Below are 22,352 nucleotides of genomic sequence, written 5' to 3'. Positions count from 1 at the left end.
TGTTTGTGTGCACACAGTTGTTTCAAGGTGTGTGTGTTTGTGTGCACACAGTTGTTTCAAGGTGTATGTGTTTGTGTGCACACAGTTGTTTCAAGGTGAATGTGTTTGAGTGACGGACTGCTTTTACTCTCGCTCTGCGCGCAGCATGGACTGACCATCACCAACACCCTCTTCCAAAAAGCGGACAAGTACAAGAACACATGGATGCACCCCCGCTACAAGCAATGACACATGCTGGACTATGTGATTGTCCGGCAGAGGGACAGAGGTGATGTTTCCATTGCACGCTGCATGAGAGGAGCAGTCTGCTGGTCGGACCATCGCCTGGTACGCAGCAAGATGAACATCAGACTTGCACACAGGCTCCAACCAGCTAGGCGGAAACCCCCTAGGAAGCTGAACATCCACCGCCTCCCTATCACAAAGGACGTGCTGCAGCAGCAAATCCAATCAGCTCTCCAAGAAATTTCTGCAGCGACTGATGTAGATGAGGTATGGAGCACCTTTAGAGATGATGTGTACACCGCAGCAGCTGACACACTCGGCTTTGTACACAGGAGCCACAGAGACTGGTTTGACGAGAACGACTCTGGAATCTCCAAGCTCCTGAACACACTGCATATACGGCATCAGGATCACATTTCTGATAAGGACTGCCAGAGGAAGAATAAGCAGTTCTTGCAAACCAAGCAACTCGTACAAAAGAGGCTGCGTGAGATAGAGAACACCTGGTGGAAGAGAAAGTCCGAAGAGCTTCAGTCCTCTGCTGATGTTCACGACATGAAGATCTTCCATGATGGTCTCCGAGCTGTGTATGGGCCGAGAGTCACACGATCAACCCCTGTCTGAGCCTTGGACCAGACCACTGTCCTGACAGACAAGAAAGACATCCTTGCCCGCTGGGCAGAGCACTTCAACACCCTCCTCAACAGGGACTCGTCCGTATTTGACGAGGTAATTGCACCCCTCCCACAGCTACCAGTCAATGACTCGCTAGCTGCCCCTCCCACCAAGGCCGAGACCCGGAAGACCCTGAAGCTGACAACGTCAAGAAAAGCACCAGGAGTGGATGGAATCCAGGCTGACATCTACAAGTATGGAGGCGAGGTGCTGACAGACAAGCTGACCGCCCTGTTCCAGTCTATCTGGGAGACAGGGGATTTCAAGGATGCTTCAATTGTCCACATTTACAAACGGAAGGGAGACAAAACATCCTTCGATAACCACCGTGGAATCTCTCTCCTCTGCATCGCCGGCAAGATCTTCGCCCTCATCATACTGAACAGACTGGTTGACCATGTCTCCAACACAGTCATCCCTGAAGCACAGTGCGGCGTCCGCTCAGGCAGGTGAACATATGACGTGGTGTTTGCCATACGCCAGATGCAAGAGAAGTGCCTTAAGCAGAACAAGGAGCTGCACACGGTCTTTGTAGACCTGAATAAGGCCTTCGACAAGGTGACCCGCCGTGGTCTGTGGAAGATCCTCCTGAAGTTCGGCTGCCCATAGAGCCTAATCCAGCTGATTGCGTCATTCCACGATTGCATGCAGGCGAGAGTACAGGAAAATACTGACATGTCTGATCCGTTCCCTGTTGTAAATGGAGTGAAACAGGGCTGCGTCCTGGCACCCACACTGTTCTCCATTCTCTTATCTGCCATGCTGATTGACGCCTTCCAAGACGGTGACCGGGGCATCTACATTCAGTTTCGCACAGATGGCAAACTTTTCAACTTGCGGCGACTCCACGCCAAGTCCAGGGTGTTTGAGGCACTGTTGAGAGAGTTTCTCTTCGCTGATGACTGCGCGCTTGCTGCACACACCCATGAGGACATGCAGTTCATTATGGACAGGTTCTCAACCTCCTGCAGGCGCTTTTTGACTCACCATCAGCCTCAGCAAGACCGAGTCCATGTACCAACCAGCTAGATCACAGAACGCCAGTGCCTTCCCCCCACCTGCAATCAAGATCGATGACACAGAGATCAAGTCAGTCGACAAGTTTTGCTACCTGGGCAGCACCCTATGCAGCAACGGAGCCGTTGATGCAGAAGTGACGCTGCGCATCGCCAAGGCCAGCTCCGCCTTTGGCAGACTCAACAACAGTCTGTGGAACAACAAAGGCATCAGGCTCAGAACCAAAATCAAAACCTACAGAGCTGTTGTGCTGACCACCTTGTTGTACTGCTGTGAAACATGGACGACGTATCGCCGTCACATTCAACAACTTGCCCCAAATCAAAACCTACAGAGCTGTTGTGCTGACCACCTTGTTGTACTGCTGTGAAACATGGACGATGTATCGCTGTCACATTCAACAACTTGAGCAGTTTCACCAGAGATGCCTACGAAAGATCCTCGGCATAAAGCGGCAAGACAGGGTCTCCTACCTCCAGGTCCAAGAGAGGAGCGGCCTGCCCAGCATCGAAAGCCTGCTGATCCAGTGCCAGCTACGCTGGACAGGACACGTTGTCCGCATGACAGACAGCAGGATCCCGAAGATGCTTTTGTATGGCCAGCTGAAGGAAGGCCACCGCGAACTTGGAAGACCCTGCAAGCGCTTCAAGGACACCTTGAAGACAAACCTCAAAGCCTGTGACATAGACATCGCTTCCTGTGAAACTGATGCCCTTGACCGCTCTCGCTTCAGGATGCTGTTCTCTAGTGGCATAAATACGTTTGAAAACAAGAGAACGCTGGCCTTTAAGGAGAAGCGTGAGCGAAGGAAGCAGAGAATAATTTTTGATGTTTGGTATCTCAAAAGTTTTCTGACTTCTTCACCGGCAAAATATCATGCATTCGTGAGAAGCTTGACTCTGTTATGTCTCCTTCTTCACCCGTTAAAGAACGCGTGTACAGTGGTCCTGTTTTACATTGTTTCCTACCGGTTACTGAAGATTTTGTGAAGAAAGTATGTCTGAGCGCTTGTCCGAAATCCGTCCTGTGATCTTGACCCTGTCCCGTCTTCTTTGTTTGTTGAATGTATTGATGTTCTACTGCCACATACTACTCATGTGTTGAATGTATTGATGTTCTACTGCCACATATTACTCATGTCATCAATTCTTCCTTACTGTCTGGTTGTTTCCACGAAAGCTTCAAATCTGCCGTTGTACGTCCACTCATCAAGAAACCATCTTGGATCATAATTGTTTGAAAAATTATCGACCTGTCTCTAATCTGTCGTTTTTATCAAAACTGCTAGAAAAGATCATATTGTCACAGCTCTTAGCTTATCTGGAACAAAATGGTTTACTTAATTCCCACCAGTCAGCTTATAGATGTGGTCATAGTTGCGAAACAGCCCTTCTTAGAATAGTGAATGATTTGCTTTCGGGATTTGATGAGGATAAGACTGATATCTGTTCTTGCTCTCTTAGACTTGTCAGCAGCTTTTTACACTATCGACTACTCTATCCTCTTGAACAGACTTAAAACTTCCTTTGGTATTCGTGACACTGCACTAGCATGGATCACGTCTTACCTGTCAGATCGTACACAGAAAGTGTGTGTACATGGTTGATACTCTAGTGTATCTGCCTTAAAATATGGTGTCCCACATGGGTCCGTCCTAGGTCCTGTTCTTTTCGTGCTGTATGCGTCTCCTGTGTTGGATGTCATCAGTCATCATGCGATGTCGCATGAGAGCTTTGCTGATGACACACAACTTCATCAGTCGGCTTCCATAGCTGAATTTGATACACTGGCGACTCAAACACGTGAGTGCAGTTCTGGCCCAAAGGACTGGATGACTCTCAACAAACTGCAACTGACTAAATGATGATAAGACTGAATTTATGATAACCTGTCCAAAGAAGTTTCGTCAACATCCTTCCTTTCCTGACTCTGTTCTGATCAGTAGCACACCTGTTTCACTTTCTCTTTCTGTTCGCAGTCTTGGTGTAATCCTAGACCAGTCTCTTTCCTTCCAACAGCACATTTCGAATATCTGTAAAGTTGCCTGTTTGGAACTGCGTAGAATCAGCTGTATCCGCCACTATCTCTCAACCGATGCAACCAAGACACTTGTATGCTCTCCGGCTGGTTCTCTCAAGCCGGATTGGATTACTGCAACTTTCTTTTGGCCGGCCTCCCCAAATATCTATTAGACAGACTCCAACGAATTCAGAATAACGCTGCCAGACTCATTTGCAGAGCTTCTAAATTTAACCATGTTTGTCCTCTCCTTCAGTCTCTCCACTCTGACCTTTTCTGCAGTCAACGGATCTGGCCCCAAGTGTCTTTCTGAACTCCTCCATATCTATACCCCGTCTCGCCAGCTCCGTTCTTCCTCTGATACTCGACTTCTCAGGATACCTCACGTCAGAAGTAAGACCTATGGACACAGATCGTTTTCTTTTCAATCGCCAAAGACGTGGAACAAGCTCCCTGATTACCTCCGTCATTCTGATTCCCTCGCATCTTTTAAATCTCGTCTCAGAACTCACCTTTTCTCTCAGCAATAAGTTCAATTGTGGCAGGTCCACTTCCTTTGCGTTAGCTGTGCTTGACCATCTAGGAAAATCGGAAATTCTCAGAAAAGTCAAAGAATACCAAAAAGAACAGGTACAAGGCCATCACACCATCGATCGCCTCAAAGAAATAGAAGCAGAGAGAGGGAGCGGCCGAAAGTCTAACATGAAAGGTAGAGCACGATGCTTTGCAAATCAAACAAATATCGGCATCATTTCCAAACCAACATTGCGCAAATTTCTTCAAAACGGAACAGAGTCTCTGTGGGCCTTTCCAAATACAATAGACTGAGCAACACACTAGACGCCACGTTCTTGGCATCAGAGATCTTTTCCCATCCCTCTTGGCAGCCTCTGTGCGTGTGCGTGTGTGGATGTGTGTGTTTGTGTGGATGTGTGGGTCTGTGTTTTTGAGTGCGTTTGTGAATGCGCGAGAGTGTAAGTGTACACAAGTGTCAGGAGAGATCTGTGTACGGATGTGTGTGTATATATATATATATATATATATATATATATATATATATATATATATATATATATATATCTTTGTATATATGTGTGGGGGTTGGGGGTGGGAGATATGGGCGTATATGTGTGTGCTTGTACAAGTAAGTGTTCATCTCTGTGAGTGTGTGTTTGCGTGCGTGTGTGTGTGTGTGTGTGTGTGTGCCGTGGAAGCTGCGATACGTAGGCTAGAAATGAGTGTGTGGAGGAGGGGGTTGGAGGAGGTGCAAGGTAATGTGTGTGTGTGTGTGTGTGTGTGTTGGAGCTCATGTACGTTTATATGTATTTGACTGTACTTTCATATCTGTGAAACTGCATGTTTGGTGCATTTCTGTTATGCATGTGTGGGTGCATGTGTGAATGTGTGTCGTCATATTTTACATTCATTCGCTTAATTATCACCATTGTTGTCTTATTTATTTATTTATTTATTTTTTATTATTATCATTTTATTAGTATTACTATTATTATTACTACTACCTTTTTCTATATTATAATTATTATTTATTTATTTATTTATTTATTTATGTAAGCTTATCTATTATTTATTCCCCCCCCCCCCCCTTTTTTTTTTTTTTTTTTTTTTTTTTTTTTTTTTTCTCAAGGCCTGACTAAGCGCGTTGGGTTACGCTGCTGGTCAGGCATCTGCTTGGCAGATGTGGTGTAGCGTATATGGTTTGTCCGAGCGCAGTGACGCCTCCTTGAGCAACTGAAACTGAAACTGAAACTGACCATGTGTGTATACATATGTATGTGTACTACATGGATGTATATGTGTATAGTGTGTGAGTGTGTGTGTGTAAGTTTGTGCCTGCCTATGCCTGCCTATGTGTGCGTATGTGTTAGGGTAGCTGTCAGATACACATGTATGTTATTGATGTATTATGCAGTGTATGTGTGTGTGTGTGTGTGTGTGTGTGTGTGTGTGTGTGTGTGTGTGTCTGTGTGTGTGTGTGCCGTGTGTGTGTGTGTGTAGTCACATTTTGGTGTGTGTATGTAACATTGATGCAATGTTTTATGTTAACAAAAGCGTTTTTGTAAAGCACCTAGAGCAGTTTTCTGGATAGTGTGCTATATAAGTATCCATTATTATTATTATTATTATTATTATTATCTTGTCACTAATCACGGTTCACCCCCCCTCCCCCCTCCTTTTTGATAGTTTACATATGTATTCTACTGATTTGTAAACGCCTAGGGCTTTTTTCAAGATTAGGCGTAAATGTTTATAATAATAATGGTAATGAAAATAACAATTCTAATGAACTCGATACACATGAAAAAAAACAAACTATACGGCAATAATGGGGAAAATTTCATGCTCGATCTTTACCCGGGCCAAAGGGACTACATCAATATGCATGTTAAATAACTCACACGGGAATAACTATACGAAAAAAAAGTCGCAGGTGAACGAAAGAGACAGAGAGAGAGAGAGAGGGTGGGGAGGGGGAGGGGAGAAAGAGAGAGAAACTGAGAGACAAGACAAGACGAAATTCTTTATTTTCGAGGTTAAATTAATAGATGAACCCTGGCGTACTACTTTTTTGCATCCAGTCCCCGCCCGGAACAATACATATACTATATAAAGTCATGAGCATGGTAATGATAAGATACATTGAAAGAGAGAGAGAGAGAAAGAGAGAGAGAGAGAGAGAGAGAGAGAGAGAGAGAGAGAGAGAGAGAGATCGCAGATTATGAGACTGCATGAGAACAAGAGAAAACCTCATCTGATGACGATGCGGGCCATACTGAGAGAACAACAGTAGGTCAAGGTAAAGAAAACAAAGTAACACGCATCGTAATCATCGAGGGGGGGGGGGGGGGGGTTGGGGGTGCAAGGTCTTAGGCAACCGTACACAGATCAGAGAGAGGAAGAGAGAGAGAGAGAGAGAGAGAGAGAGAGAGAGAGAGAGAGAGAGAGAGAGAGAGAGAGAGAGAGCGCACTTACTAATGAGCTGCCACTGATGCACAATTCATGGTCTATTCCATATCTCCAAAATAAAATAAATAAGAGACAAAAAGCTGACAATGATATCAACAGGTGGCTATAAACCCACCCTCACACACACACACACACACACACACACACACCGGCACACGTAAGAGAGAGATGTACTGATTTGTACTTTAAAAGTATCAGTATCACATTAATATTTGCTTGGTTGTACTTGTTTTCATCCAGTGTAATGTTGCTATTTATGATTTAACCATACCTTATGTTTTAAGATATGAGAATAAGCATCTTGGCCCGGGAAAGAGAGAGAATGAGTGGGGGGAGGGAGAGAAGGAGAACAATTTTTGCCCCCCGAGAGAAGGAAGGGACGTAATATGTGGAACTCTCAAGGAAAAAAAGACACACGAGGTACCATTGCATCAAAATGGCCGCGTACAGTGTGTGCATGTGTGTTGTAAGAAGGTGCAGTCATCTTCGATATTCAAACTTCATCGTCAGAGCGTTGGTAAGCGATGAAAGCTGCCAAAACAGACTGCTTTCTTGTAAAGGGAATACGCTGTTCCTCCGCTCCGGTATTCTGTATTCGACGCAGACAACGACCGGCGAATCAAAAGGCTTGGCTGACGACATTCTCAAGGAGAAACTCGCCGCATCTCGACTTGCAGACGACAAAACCCAAAGCAGCGGAGATGACTCGTCCAACAAACAGGATTCCGACAAAGGGTCTGAGAAGAAGAAAAGTGGTCGTTGGACTGGGCCAAATGCGTGGAAATTGGGGCTTGTTTTCCTTGGGGGGTGGTCCATGGTGTGTGGTGGAGTTCTTGTGTACTCATGGGGTAAGAATATTAATCAAGATTAAAGTCAAGTAACTTTTGTAATATATAATTTAAGATTTTTTAGGACTAAAGTGCGACATTACCATGGACTTCTTACCCAGGTGTTCTACTGTGAATTGGTACCCTAAAGGTTGTATTTTTTAATAGATTTAAAAGAAAGAATCTGTTTCATTCATTAACACCTTTTTGAAAGCCACTTAACCTGTTGAAGAATCACCGGTGGATTGGTCTTGTGTGTTTATAAAAACAAACATGCATACACAAACGCAAACACATGCACAGGCAGACGACCTTAAACTTTTAAAGGGCTAAAAGGGTTAAACCATGCACATTCCCGAGCTGTCGTAATTTTATGGAATTTTAAAGACCTTTTCATTTTGAGGAAGGGAGATTACACAAAAAGTAATATGTGGAAAGTGAACCATATAAATAAATAGTGGTAACCATGAACTTTGTATTTACATAAAGTCTCATAGGTGGTCAGTACAGCTATGTTGAAAGTGGTGGCTGGTGTTGCATATTCTTGCTTGCTTTTCTTTTTTGCAGAATAACTCAATAAGTCCAGCAGCACAGATTTGAACCATATGCAGATTAATCATGGGAAAGCCATTCAGCTTAGAGACCAACAGTAACAGAGTAACAATATTTATATTAATAATCAGAAGTTATAAATACCAAGAAATGATAATGCCTGCAGATGGATCACACACATATGCACACACACGCGCACATACACACAACACACACACACACACACACACACACACACACACACACAGTGACACACACAAACACAAACGCACATGTATACATGCACGCAGGTGCGCACCCATACACACTTTGAATTTGATTAAGAGCTTCATCAGAATAAAGATGTGCTGTAGAGGCCTTGATTTGCAACATGTACCATTCTAATGGTAATTTATCATGTGCTCTGTTTGCTTCCCACAGGTTCACCACCCTTGGACCCAGAAGGCAAAGAGGTATAGTCACCATTAAATCTTTTTTAGTTTTTGTCAATGATTGAACATCAGATAAATCAAACCAAGTCATGTTGCTTTTATATCCAGCTAACTGCCAGGATTATTATGTCTGTATGATTTGTCTCCGCACAGGATTAAGTGTTATTCATTATATAAATTTAATGATTGTTATTTTCATATATAATTCACTTTTATTCTATGCATGAGCACAAATTTATTCTGTCATGTTTATTTGCATTATTATAATTTCGTCTTGTGAAGTTCATAGAACTCTGAAGAGTGGAACATAATACCAGAAGTGTGGGCTTAACTAAAGATGTTTTATTAATTTTATCATGACAATTTGTTCTTGTACCGAAATCTATATAGAAAAGATTTTTTTTTTTTTTTTTTTTTTTTTTTTTTTTGCACCAGGCTTGACCAAGTTTCATCTCTTTTGTGTGCATTGTGGCTTGTGCTCTTGGAGCAGCCTGTAGAAGTGGCAGTCAAAGTGTTACTATTCAGATCATTTTCCATTGCTGTAATATTACAATTATTTATATCTTGTGTATTGTTGTCTCTGAATAAGTCAGCTCCTTGGGGATCAAGAGAAAAAGGTCAACTTATCCACGGTTTGACTCATCACAGGAATGGGTTTGCTGACCTTTCCTGATTTATTCGAGCTATGGGTTTAATGGCAGAAACTGAGAGTGAGAAAGTCCAGGGTATGGAAAGTCCACTTTCTTAAACATAAACTGGGAAAGACTTTTGACTGGTTACTTATAACTATAAGGATGTGATGATTTTCACTATTTGAGTATTTCTGCCTCTTGTGTTGAATTGATGTGTGTTGAACATTATGTAGCTATTGGAATTTTTTGTTTGTTTTGGGTTCACATGTGTTTATTTATTTTGTGAATCTTGGAAGTTAGTCACGTGCATTTTGTCACATTTGTTCATCACATGCTTTGTGTGATATTCATTTCTTCTTCTTCTGCATTCGTGGGCTGCAGCTCCCACATTCACTTATATGTACACGAGTGGGCTTTTATGTGTATGACCGTTTTTACCCCGCCATGTAGGCAGCCATACTCCGCTTTGGGGGGTGTGCATGGTGAGTATGTTCTTGTTTCCATAACCCACCGAATGCTGACATGGATTACAGGATCTTTTACATGCATATTTGGTCTTCTGCTTGCATATACACACGAAGGGGGTTCAGGCACTAGCAGGTCTGCACACATGTTGACCTGGGAGATCGGAAAAATCTCCACCCTTTACCCACCAGGCGCCGTCAACAAGCTTCAAACTCGGTACCCTCAGATTCAAAGTCCAACGCTTTAACCACTCAGCTGTTGCGCCCATCGTTTGATGTTCATAAACTTCATTACTCCTTCACTGGTTCATGTTTAGTTTTCATCTAGATTGATACATGTATATGCATATATAGATGAATACATGTATGTAATGCCTCATGTAACAAAACAGTTGATATTTGATACTGATAGTATTCCTCAACAACAAATCACGTTTGAGTCACATTAGTTTGTATTCAATTTGTGAACTTTTTAATTGGGCTGGATCTTCAATCCTTTTTCTTTTCTTTTTTTCTTTTTTTTTCAGAAAAGTAAGACCTCATAACATTTTATTATTGATGTAATTTGAAGCAAACTGGTTTTTATAAAATGTCAACAAATAGGTAGTTATCTGCATTCATTTATGTATGAATTCATTGATTTCATTTAGATGTATTAATACTATTATCATCCCTAGCTACAACCAGTCTGATGATAATGATATAAAACACTTAATTGATTGACTATATGACCACTTATATATTTAGTTATTCCATTTTCCTTGTTTCAGATTGAAGATGAATTCAGCGAATGTAAGTAAAGCGCAAATTTTTTGTCATTTCTTTTTCTGTTGTTTAAATCCGGTCACTGAATCAGTAGTAATAATTCTATAATTTCTTCAACTAATTGTTGTAAAAGATAATTCCAGAAAAAGGGCATACCAAATGGTACTGAAGTCACCTAAATTATTGTGTGGATAACAGTGCATACACTGCTATTTAAAGTAAATCAAACCCTTTGGTTTGTGTGAGCTTTAAAGAATCAGAATTATTCATTCTACAGATTTGGAGGAAATGGTGTCTGGAGAAATATTTACACTTTACAGTGTATTCAAAATGATAACAAAGTGACATGTGCTTTTAAGTAATAACTAATGTTAACACTGGTGTATTACTATATCAGGCAAGCAGTATTACTGATTAGTAATATTAAGTTGCTGATGCAAATGTTTTAGATATAATAGATAATGATATAGTTATGATCATGACTTGGAAATGTAGCAGAAGGAATTGTATATATATGTTTGCTCCTTGATAATGATATAGATAGCGTAATAATCTTATGCATGTTACTTGATAAATAGTGTGATGAAAAGTTCTGAGTAAAATCTTGGGGCCTAAGCCAAGGGTTACATTCTGTATACTGTCATGAATGAGAACCCAAGTGGCTTCTGTACCGGACTGCTGAGTAACTGTTGATGGGGCATGGAATGCCAGTCAGCTTTTATTTACAGTACAGTGGTGGCAACATGCCATACAAGTGACAAGTAAACAGAAACCTGTGAATATACATGTGTTGTTTGTGTTTCAGTGCCTAGAATGACAGCAATGTTCAAGAGAGCGTTCAAAGAGATGAATTTATTCACAAAGGTAAGAACATAATTTTTTTTTAATAATATGGTGGTTAATGATTTTGTTGTTTTTCATTTAGTTGTAACATATGATAACACATTATGAGGCTATTTTTGTGAACATTAATGATCAACATACTTATCAGATTCAAAATAATAAATAATGTATGTTTTAATTGAAATGGAATTTGTTTGTGATGAATGAATATGACTAGTATGATTTCCCTGTTGTACTGCTTTGTAGTTATAATTACAATTAAAGTTGGCCCAGGTAGTACATCAGTGTAGGAAGAGTTCAGAGAAAGTCATCAATATTAGTTTGGTTAATTTGAAATGGAATATTTTGTCAACCATAACACTGCCACATGCCAATGTGTCATTAGTTTTTCTTCATATTGTCTGTTGTCTAATCAAGAAAACTTTTACATGTAAAATTTCCTTCTACCCTTTTCTTGCTACGTATTAATGTTATTATCTTTCCTGTAATGCTAAAATCAAATAAATGTATCTCGATTCAAAGTGCTTGGTATTGCGAAAGCATAAATTTCAATGAAAAATTAAGAGAAATAAAAAATTTTACTGTTTAAGATATGGACGAGACGACAAATACAACCACATGGGCTTTTGGCAGAGTTGCAGTTCTTAAATCACTTATCCTATCAAAACTAATCTATTTATGGTTATTGCTTCCTAATCCTTGTGATGATTTTATAGATGATTTGAAAAAAAGTTGCTATATTTTCTTATGGAACAATAAAGAGAATAGAATAAATGGAAAAACGGTAATGAAAGATACAAGCAACGGTGGTTTAAATTTTCCTGAATTGAAAACATATTTGCATTCTTTAAAACTAAGATGGCTTAAAAAAATAAAAGAGACAAACCATAAATGGAAAAATATAGCATTAGAGAATTATTTTTGTTATTGATAAAATAGAAAATTATGGACCAAAGATATTAGGAATGTGTGAAACAGAGAATAAATTTTGGACGGAAGTTCTTAATGCATAAGATAAATTTTATTTTGAAACTGAAATACAGAATCCTAGTCAGATGCTTGCTGAACCCATTCTCTTTAACGAAAGAATTAGAGTTGGTCATAGTATTCTCTCTTACAAAAACTGGATTGAAAAAGGTATTTAAAAAATTGCTGACTTTATTAGAGAGAATGAACAGTTTGAATCTTTCACAGAATTCAGACAAAAATATGATTTAACAATTGGTTTTGTGACCTTTACTGGAATAAAAATGTCAGTAAAATATTTTATACGAAAGTGTTATATGCCTATACATGTTAATACCATAGCAGAGAAAAACTCTGCACTGCAAATACTACATTCTGTTAAAAAAGGAACACAACTGTATTACAACATCATATGTGACAGTAGACCAGAGCCTAAATGTTGTAGGAAGTGGGAAGACAATTTTTTTTTACATGAAATCAAATGGAAAGAATGTTTCCTTAAAATAAAACAAATTAAAGATATTAGCTTAAAATGGTTTCAGATAAGAATAATCCATATAATTTTGCCAACAAATGTAATCCTTTAAAGAAATGGGAATAATGAATGACAATAACTGTAGGTAGGACCACTTAAATTTTGAAATTCAACATATCTAAAAACTAATTACACCATTGGAAAGAACATAAAAAACTAAGTTCACATGCAAATTTTCATTGCATTATACCCAGTAGTTTTTAAGAAAACGGCGTCTAAAAATGTGCAAAAATGACGCGTTTTGACAGATTTAACAAATTGCTATTTTTAGACTGTCATAAAATTTTAAGATGAACACTTACCACATTGTTCTTTGCTGTACTTGGTTCCACCAATACCTAGTTTATGCTGAATTTTTTCTGGCCTACTCAAGAACATGCTTAGAGAGAGACAGTGCCTTCAAAATAGCAAAATATTCAGTTTTGTCAAGTGTCGAATGGCCTGATTTTACAGTGATAACATGCTGACTTATAATGCTGATATCTCAGAAAGTTTTCATGCTACAAAAACATTTCAGATATGTGCATGTTCAGAAAAGCATGTAGAATACAGTTTTTTGGAAGACTTAATGCTATCAGAAATGCAAATAACAATGAAAACAGTCACAAAGTATATGGTTTTTAGTAACAAATGAGCAAGTTTTTTACAATCATGATGATACTATGCTGTCAGATATCACCAGAGTAATTGTAAATGTGCATATTTGACATAACAGAAGTCCAGTCATTTCAGCATCCTTGATTTGCAGTTCCCTTTCTTTTTCACTCAGTTTTGCTTTAAGAAATGACACCTCCTCTGTCGTTGTTCTTAGTTCCTGTGTGATAATGTCCTCATTTTTTTCTTTGCTGCATGCTGGCTCTGGGTCTGAAGTAGGAGGTAGCTGTTTGACAGTTTTTTGCTTCTTCTTGCTGTCTCTGATGACCTCTGCACTTTCAAAAGGAAGTTCTAAAAAATCTTGAAGTGCACTCTCTCCCCCTGGTTTACTTCTGTTTTTACGCAGGCGAGCCTCATCTGCTCTGAGCCTCCCCAGTTTTAATTTGAGCTGTTGGGTTGGTGGCAAATCTCTGACCAGGTGTCATTTATGCAATGTTGCATCCTTTATCCTCAATATCCTAGCTAAGTGACATACTTCAGACACAAGACCAATAGGACAACTGAGTAAAGCCTCACAGTCCTCTACAGTTCCTTTCAAAAGATCTGCACGTGTAATTCCAAACTTCTGACAGGAGGGGCCAGGGAAGATGCATGAATCTTTCCTTTCTTGTAAAAAAACATTCAGCACCACTAATCGTTTCACACTTGCTGAATTCCTTAACTATTGACACCACACGTGGAAAGGTACACTCTGGGAACAATTTGTGTAGAAAATGTTCCATTTCCCCCCAGGTTTTGTTTTCTTGATGCTTTAACATATTTAACTGCATCAAGAGTTTGTTGTTGGATGGAACCTTGGGTGCTGATGGTGGTCTTCCTCGTCCACTGTGTGCAACAGTCGCCCTTAAGGCTTTATACTGATCATCATCTGAAATACACAGTCATGAAATTTGAGACAGCTCTAATGCTTTAAAATACTTTTTTTTTTTCATTTCATAGATGCTTTTGCATATATATCATTTATATGTGTGTGTGCATGAGTGTGTGATGAATGTGCACTGATACATGATCTACTAATTTCATTACTACTCCACTGTAATGGTTTCACTTAAATTGATGTAAGTTTTATGTAACAACATATCTTAAACTTATTTCATGTTTACTAATCATAGAAGTTATTTATTCTTTACATCATTTACACACACACACACACACACTAACTAATCCATACTCAGGCAACCTCATGTATGCATGCTACATCAGTTCAACAGACACTAACTCTGTGCATACACTCTTAGTATATAAGATACATACTAATGCGCGCGCGCACACACACACACACACACAGAATTGTCTTGGCGTTTGATGATCAGAACAGAAGTGGAAAGATACACGTGTTCCCATGCTGTCCGACGTCGGTCACAATATTAAACCATCAATCCGCTCTCACTAACTCAAAACCCTTGTACAACAAAAAATTACTGAATAATCTGACACTTCATCTTCTAGATACAGCTGTCGATCGCGGTAAATTTTTGAATAAAAGATCATAATTGTGCTAAAAAATAACGTGACTGACGAAGCGTTACTGTTCCCAGTTACACATCAACACTGCTGAAACAAAGTTGTTAGGATTCATCCAAACCCACAAAAATATAAAAAATATGATTTAGATTTATTTTAAAAATAAACATATTGAAAAAAAATTTGCTTACAAACCTGTAAGTTGGTGTGTTTTCCATTCTTCAAACGATGATGACGAGCAGACGGCTTCGATCGCCGCCATTGTCGAGCAGCGTTGCGGGATCCGAAATCGGTCACTCGTTTTTCTTCCAAAGCGCGTTCGAGACTCTTTCTTTATAGAAAAGCCATGAATTGCACTTGAAAGTGCATAGTTTAAACTTTCTTTTCTTGTAATTTGCTCGTGATTTGAAACACTGGTTCGTATGTTATAGGGTCGCAAACATCAGTCTCACACTTTCGCTGCGACTTTCAGATCTACTTTCTGTGAAAACCCCAACAAATTTCTAGCCAATCAAAACTTGAGAATCCTGGCTTGCCAGTGACATAGTTTCTAAATTTATACATGGCCAAACAATGCAGCGCGAAACGATCGAGTGACACACATGTTATTCTGCTCGCGCGGCAAGCACGGCGGAGTCTGTCACCGCAGTAAAAATCGACGCGACACCCTTTGTGTTTGAACGCCCGGCACATACCAGTTTGACTCGAATGATAAAAACAAATACCACAGGAAGATAGATGAAAGAATGAACTTTATTCCAGTATAAGATTGGTGTCATTTAATTAAGTTTGGTAGTGAAACGAGCGAGTTGAAAATGGTCAAATTATGGGTCTGGACTGCGCTGTTAACCACAGCCACAGCGGCCGCGGACCGACCTAATAACTGTAATTTTTTTAATACTGAAAAAGACAGTATTGATCATATGTTTTGGAGATGCCATGTTTTGCAGTGTTTTTGGAAATGTATTCAGACTATGTTTAATGAAACTTGTGAACTAACATCCAATTTGAGATTAACTGAAAACCTGGTTTTTGTTTGGATGCAATGGGAACATCAAAACTGATGTGGTATTTGATTTGATTATTCTGGTAGCTAAATCCTACATTTATAAGTGTAAACGGGATAATAATCAGCCTGATTTGTATGTAGAACATTACTTTTCTACAGATACAAAATAGAAAAGCACATAGCAAGTATAAACTTCAGACTAAACGAATTCTCTGCCAACTGGTGTTATTACAAAAACCTGCTCATTGAAAACCCCTGACTCCATTTTCTTTTCTTTTTGGCCACTTGGTTTTATTTAGCAAAAAGAATCAGTGCCCAACAAATGATATGTATTTGGACTGTTGTTTCCAGATAACTTGACACAATTAGCTAACAGAAGGATTTTGTTTTCAACACCTTCACCATATGTCAAATTCGTAGCAATGGGGCTGTTGTAGCTCTCTGTCATCTCCTTGTGAACTATATCAGCTTATTGTCAAATGTGTGTAACTAGTTGGGAATTGAGGTGTCATATTTTTAGTGAAAATGATGGTTATTTGTTGTTGTTGTGTTGGTTTTGTTTTTTTTTTGTTTTTTTTTTTTTTTGTGTGTGTGTGTGTTTTGTCTGTGTGTTTTTGTTTTTTATTCATTTATTTATTTTTTTATTCTTTTGTGAAAATACCCTTGCTAACTATTACCATGCTTAAGTAATATGTAACTTGTCACAGGAAAATTGTCATGGTGATGATGTTGAAGAGAAAATGTAACCTTCGTTGCAAGGGGAAAAAAAGTATCTTAAATGAATGTTATCTAACTTTTCCTCATTCACTCTTAAATCTAATACTAAAAAAATCTGATAGATAACAATTAAAAAACAAATCATTGTAGAACTATAAATGTAAATGTTGAATTTGATTTAAGTTTCTGTGACATGAAAGAGGAAGGGAAGTAAGTTACTGTGGCTACTGTAAAAGGATTGGTTGTCTGGTGTTTGGTTTTGGTTTCAGTACACTTGTCTTGTTTTTGGTACACTACGCCTTACTACTGTGATTCAGCTGTCTTGTTTTAGAATGGCTGTGTTGGCTAATGATTGTAACACTGCTTGGTCTCAGTCAGGTATTTGATAACAGGCAGGGTTTGTACAGAGTCATGGAAGGCAGGAAATTATTTTGAAAAGTGGGAGAACCATTTCCAAAAGTCTTTGAAAAAATCTGTTTTGCCTTTCAGGGTCTTGTATTAGAATCTGTATGAAATTCTTAACCAGCGCCATTGAAAAAAGAGAGCTTAATGCATTAAAAGCCAACCAAACAAACAAAAAAAAAGTGATGAAAATTGAATATCAGTACCTGGATATCTTTTTTTATCAGCTGTGTAGCAGATTGATTTTATTTATATTCACTTTGGTTTTGTGTTTGATATGAAGAAATTTCAGTGTGGTCTGGAACAGGTGTGGAGAAATTTCAGTTTGGTCTGGAACAGGTGTGGAGAAATTTCAGTGTGGTCTGGAACAGGTGTGGAGAAATTTCAGTTTGGTGTGGAGAAATTTCAGTGTGGTCTGGAACAGGTGTGGAGAAATTTCAGTTTGGTCTGGAACAGGTGTGAAGAAATTTCAGTGTGGTCTGGAACAGGTGTGGAGAAATTTCAGTTTGGTCTGGAACAGGTGTGGAGAAATTTCAGTCAGGTGTGGAAAAAGTATGGAATGTTGTTCGGTCTGATCCATGGGAACCCTGTTGTAACTGTAAGTTTTTTTGTTTTTTTTTAGTAACAGCTTGCTTTGTGATTTTTTTTTTTTTTTACAGAAAATCCAGGAGCCATCCAGGGAACGCCTTTTACCTGATCCCTTAAAATACCCTTACCTGCAGCCTCCTTACACCCTGGTGCTGGAGATGACAGGTGTTCTGGTGCACCCAGACTGGACTGTGAGTCTTTTTATTATTATTATTACTATTACTATTATTATTAATTAATTAATTAATTAATTTTTCAGTCTGGCTACTTGGTATGCTCTCACTTCCACTTTGTTTCTCCGTAGGTTACATATCTGGCGCCATGGCAGAATCAGGAGTTGGCCTTCTGATCCCGTGTTAAGCAGTGGTCAGAGTTCGAGGCCCAGTTTCAGTATGGTCTTGTGTCCTTGGTAATAGTGCTTTACTCCGCTTTTTCCACACTCCACCCAGGCCATAAAACGGGTACCTGACTTTTGTTAGGGAAGGTAAAAAAACAATGGAAGAGGAGGATTGGGTCTGCTTTCCTATTGCCGGGACCCAGACACTGTGGATTTGAACACACCACCCCAGTGGCCAAGAAAGACTATGGGACTTTTAACCTTTGTTAGTTTAATATAATAATGATATGACACTGAATATAGTCTTTTTTTTTTTATTATTATTTGTAATTTTGTTGTGTTGTAAATGTATTGTAATTGTAACGTCATTGATTGTATTGCAGTACAGCTGTATTTTAATTATTTTGTATTGTGTAATAATTTGTATTGCTGTTCTGTCTTATCATGGCAGATTTTTTTTTACATGAAATTTGGACAAGGCAGCTTGAGGTAGCTGCGTTGTTATAATGCAGCACCTCTTGGGTTTTTTGTTTGTTTGTTTTTTTCTTTTTTCTCAGACGTTGTGCAAAGTGGTTATGTATGAAAAACAAAAACAAGTTTATGGTTGAATGAGTTGTAGCCAAGAAGCCAGAACAAATAAAGCTAAACTTTTGGAATAGCTGTCACTGAGATATATCCGTCACAAAGTAATCAAACAACAATCCTGGACATAGGAATTTTCACATTACTGACAGGAGTATGTTTCAAGAAAAAAAGAGAAAAAACAGAAGGGGAAAAAAAGGCAGGAAGTGTAGTGCATTTGCCATTTGGGCAGAATTTTTGGCACAAGTGAAAATGAAGTCCATTTATATTCATTCTCAGTTTCAATTCAGTCTCACGTAGGAGAGGAACATAAGAGTTTCCATGTAAATGGAAACAATTGTTTTGTCTCCTGTTGATCAGTTTCTGTCAGCTTGGTTCCTCTTATTGTAACATGGTGACCATGTTTAACAGTGTTGTATATATTTGTCAGTAAGTGATAGAGTCTTACTTGTATGAAGTGTTTTCATGATGATAATGAATCATTGATTTTTGTATATCACATTATCTTGCGTAATACAACTCAGTGCGCTGTACACACTCCACTCTCACAGCTCATATACTAACAGTAACACCACACAGACTCATAAAGAACCAGCTTGTTAATATATAGCCAAAGGAATGCTTGGCAAAATATATATGTCTGGAAACTGACTTTAAATTCACTCAGAATCGGAGAGTTACGCTGACTTGAAGGCAGCAAGTTCCAATTTTGGGGAGTAGTGAAGCTGAAACCACGTTCCCCAACTGTATTTTCATCATCAGTATTAGAGGTGTGCAGTAATGCTGGTACACTAGTGTGGAGTGATGGCTGTGTGGAGTGATGTGATGGCTGTGTGGAGTGATGGCCTGGAGGTAAAGCGTCTGCCTAGGAAGTGAGAGAATCTGAGCACGCTGGTTCGAATCACGGCTCAGCCACCGATATTTTCTCGGTCTGGATGCTAGTCATTAGGATTAGACGATAAACTGAGGTCCTGTGTGCAGCATGCACTTAGCACACGTAAAAGAACCCACGGCAACAAAAGGGTTGTTCCTGGCAAAATTCTGTAGAAAAATCCACTTCGATAGGAAAAACAAACAGAAACTGCATGCAGGAAAAAAAAATTGGTGGCGCTGTAGTGTAGCGACGTGCTCTCCCTGGGGAGAGCAGCCAGAATTTCACACAGAGAAATCTGTTGTGATAAAAAAGAAATACAATTCAATACAATACATAACAAAAAGTTGATTCACATGTCTGGTGGTTTGTAAAACCAGTTTAAAGTTGCTGGAAACCTGTATTTTTTAACTGGTATCCGACAGGAAGTCATAAAATATTCAGTCTTGTTGGTTACCACTCAGATTCATTTTTATCTGATTTTTTTCTCTCTACAATGTTGAGAATTAGCATTGCATAATGCGTACAGTCTTCTTTGTTTCCAAGTCAACATTTCATGCACATTATTCCATGAACCAGTTTTCATTATCAGCTGGGGAAACGAATGAATGCATGATACTAGTCCAGAAGTTGTGCCATGTGTTTTACTTTTAGTGATAAGAAAATACCAGTTTTAAAAATCAGTACTGAAAAAAAAGAAGAAGGAAAAAGTCAAAAACCTGTCTTGGTTTCTGAACCACAACCCAGTTTGAATCAGTATTGTATGTGTGTCTTTCTGTGTTCCCAATGCATTCATCTGTAAAGCATAGTAAAAAAGGAAAGAAAAAAGAAAACTTAATCTGTGTGTGCAGTATAGTACCGGGTGGCGCTTCAAGAAGCGGCCAGGTATTGAGTACTTCCTCAGTCAGGTGGGACCACCACTCTTTGAGGTCGTCATCTACTCTCAGGAACAGGGCATGGTGAGGGCTGGTGTGTGTGTGTGTGTGTGTGTGTGTGTTTCACACTCTTTCACATTTCCAGACATGTACAATTGCAGATTGAAATAATCAAGGCATGTGATATGGGAATTATGTGAATACATTTTGTTTACAAAAAAAAAACAACAACAAAAAAACACAGACATCCAAATAGACTGTTACTAAGAAAATTCATATTACCTTTATCAATGTTTAGTTTGTTTGAAATCAGTTTTGTTCTGGGAACAGGTTACTTTAACATGTGTAGCTATGGATATGCCAGAACATTCAGGAAAATTAATGAAGATTGAAGCCAGTCCTTTGATATTGCTCCACTAGAAGAAATTATTGTGTTAATATGAACATGCACTTCACTTCATTGCTGTTAAAATGTCACTTGCCTTGAAAATTCTTCAGACTGAAATTTAGACTCCCCTTGTACCCATAAGTTTGAGTCAATTCATTAATCATAAAACTTTGGTGCATACTTTCTTTGAATTGGAATAGATGTTTTAACATGCTGACTTTCAGTTGACATTTTTTAAAGAGAAAATGTTTTATCTATAGAAATTAATTTTGTTGTTGTATTCACAATTATTTTTTCTGCCTTTTGTGATTATACTTCACTGACTAGTGTCATTGAACTTTTAATTTGCATGCGTTTGTGTTTTGACAATGCATCTAAGAATCTCAGCTCTGTATGTACTCTAACTGACACTGACAGCAAACTCATCTCCTTTGACTTTAAGTGGCTGTGTGTTGTATACAGCAAACTCATCTCCTTTGACTTCAAGGGGCTGTGTGTTGTATACAGCAAACTCATCTCCTTTGACTTTAAGTGGCTGTGTGTTGTATACAGCAAACTTATCTCCTTTAACTTTAAGGGGCTGTGTGTTGTATACAGCAAACTCATCTCCTTTGACTTTAAGGGGCTGTGTGTTGTTTACAGCAAACTCATCTCCTTTGACTTTAAGTGGCTGTGTGTTGTATACAGCAAACTCATCTCCTTTAACTTTAAGGGGCTGTGTGTTGTATACAGCAAATTCATCTCCTTTGACTTTAAGCGGCTGTGTGTTGTTTACAGCAAACTCATCTCCTTTGACTTTAAGCGGCTGTGTGTTGTATACAGCAAACTCATCTCCTTTGACTTTAAGCGGCTGTGTGTTGTATACAGCAAACTCATCTCCTTTGACTTTAAGCGGCTGTGTGTTGTATACAGCAAACTCATCTCCTTTGACTTTAAGCGGCTGTGTGTTGCATACAGCAAACTCATCTCCTTTGACTTTAAGGGGCTGTGTGTTGTATACAGCAAACTCATCTCCTTTGACTTTAAGTGGCTGTGTGTTGCATACAGCAAACTCATCTCCTTTGACTTTAAGCGGCTGTGTGTTGTACCTTTAATCCCATGCAGACTGCTGATCCTTTGGTATCCAGCCTGGACCCTCAGGGGTACGTCATGTATCGACTGTACCGTGATGCCACTCGCTACATGAATGGACATCACATCAAGGTGACGTCACTCATATGTTTATCTCTCTTAGTCATACAGAAAACGTGCAGAATACAAGTGATAGAATGCAAATGCATGTGCAGAATACAAGTGATAGAATGCGAATGCATGGATGTAAAAGATCTCACAAGTTTACATTTGAAGGCATTGATCAGTATGGGAATGACATGTTTTTAGTGAACCTGTAATACTTGAAGCACACTGTTTAGCAATAATGACTTAAAAGATTGGCCTCTATACTGTAAGGCTTTAGAGGATTCATTAGTATCAACCTGAGAGGGAAAGAAACAGAACCAGAGCAGTTGCATGTGAAAATGCCTTACTGT

General features: G+C 39.1%; 1 protein-coding gene across 1 annotated transcript in view; it reads left to right on the top strand.

The window, feature by feature from the left end:
* The first annotated feature begins 7,348 nt into the window (after window positions 1-7,348).
* LOC143281565 (mitochondrial import inner membrane translocase subunit TIM50-like) overlaps window positions 7,349-22,352 on the top strand; it is a 35,984-nt gene continuing 20,980 nt past the window's right edge. The window contains exons 1-7 of the mRNA XM_076586796.1: window positions 7,349-7,769; window positions 8,721-8,752; window positions 10,598-10,619; window positions 11,398-11,456; window positions 17,842-17,961; window positions 20,412-20,519; window positions 21,928-22,026. Of these exons, the coding sequence (XP_076442911.1) occupies window positions 7,358-7,769; window positions 8,721-8,752; window positions 10,598-10,619; window positions 11,398-11,456; window positions 17,842-17,961; window positions 20,412-20,519; window positions 21,928-22,026 (852 nt within the window). The 5' untranslated portion in view covers window positions 7,349-7,357. The remainder of the gene's footprint in view (window positions 7,770-8,720; window positions 8,753-10,597; window positions 10,620-11,397; window positions 11,457-17,841; window positions 17,962-20,411; window positions 20,520-21,927; window positions 22,027-22,352) is intronic.

The sequence above is a fragment of the Babylonia areolata genome, chromosome 4 (genome assembly GCF_041734735.1).
Source record: "Babylonia areolata isolate BAREFJ2019XMU chromosome 4, ASM4173473v1, whole genome shotgun sequence".
In the NCBI taxonomy this organism is placed as follows: Eukaryota; Metazoa; Mollusca; class Gastropoda; order Neogastropoda; family Buccinidae; genus Babylonia; species Babylonia areolata.
The sequence above is the reverse complement of the archived record's forward strand: the minus strand, read 5'-3'. Positions and strand labels throughout refer to the sequence as shown.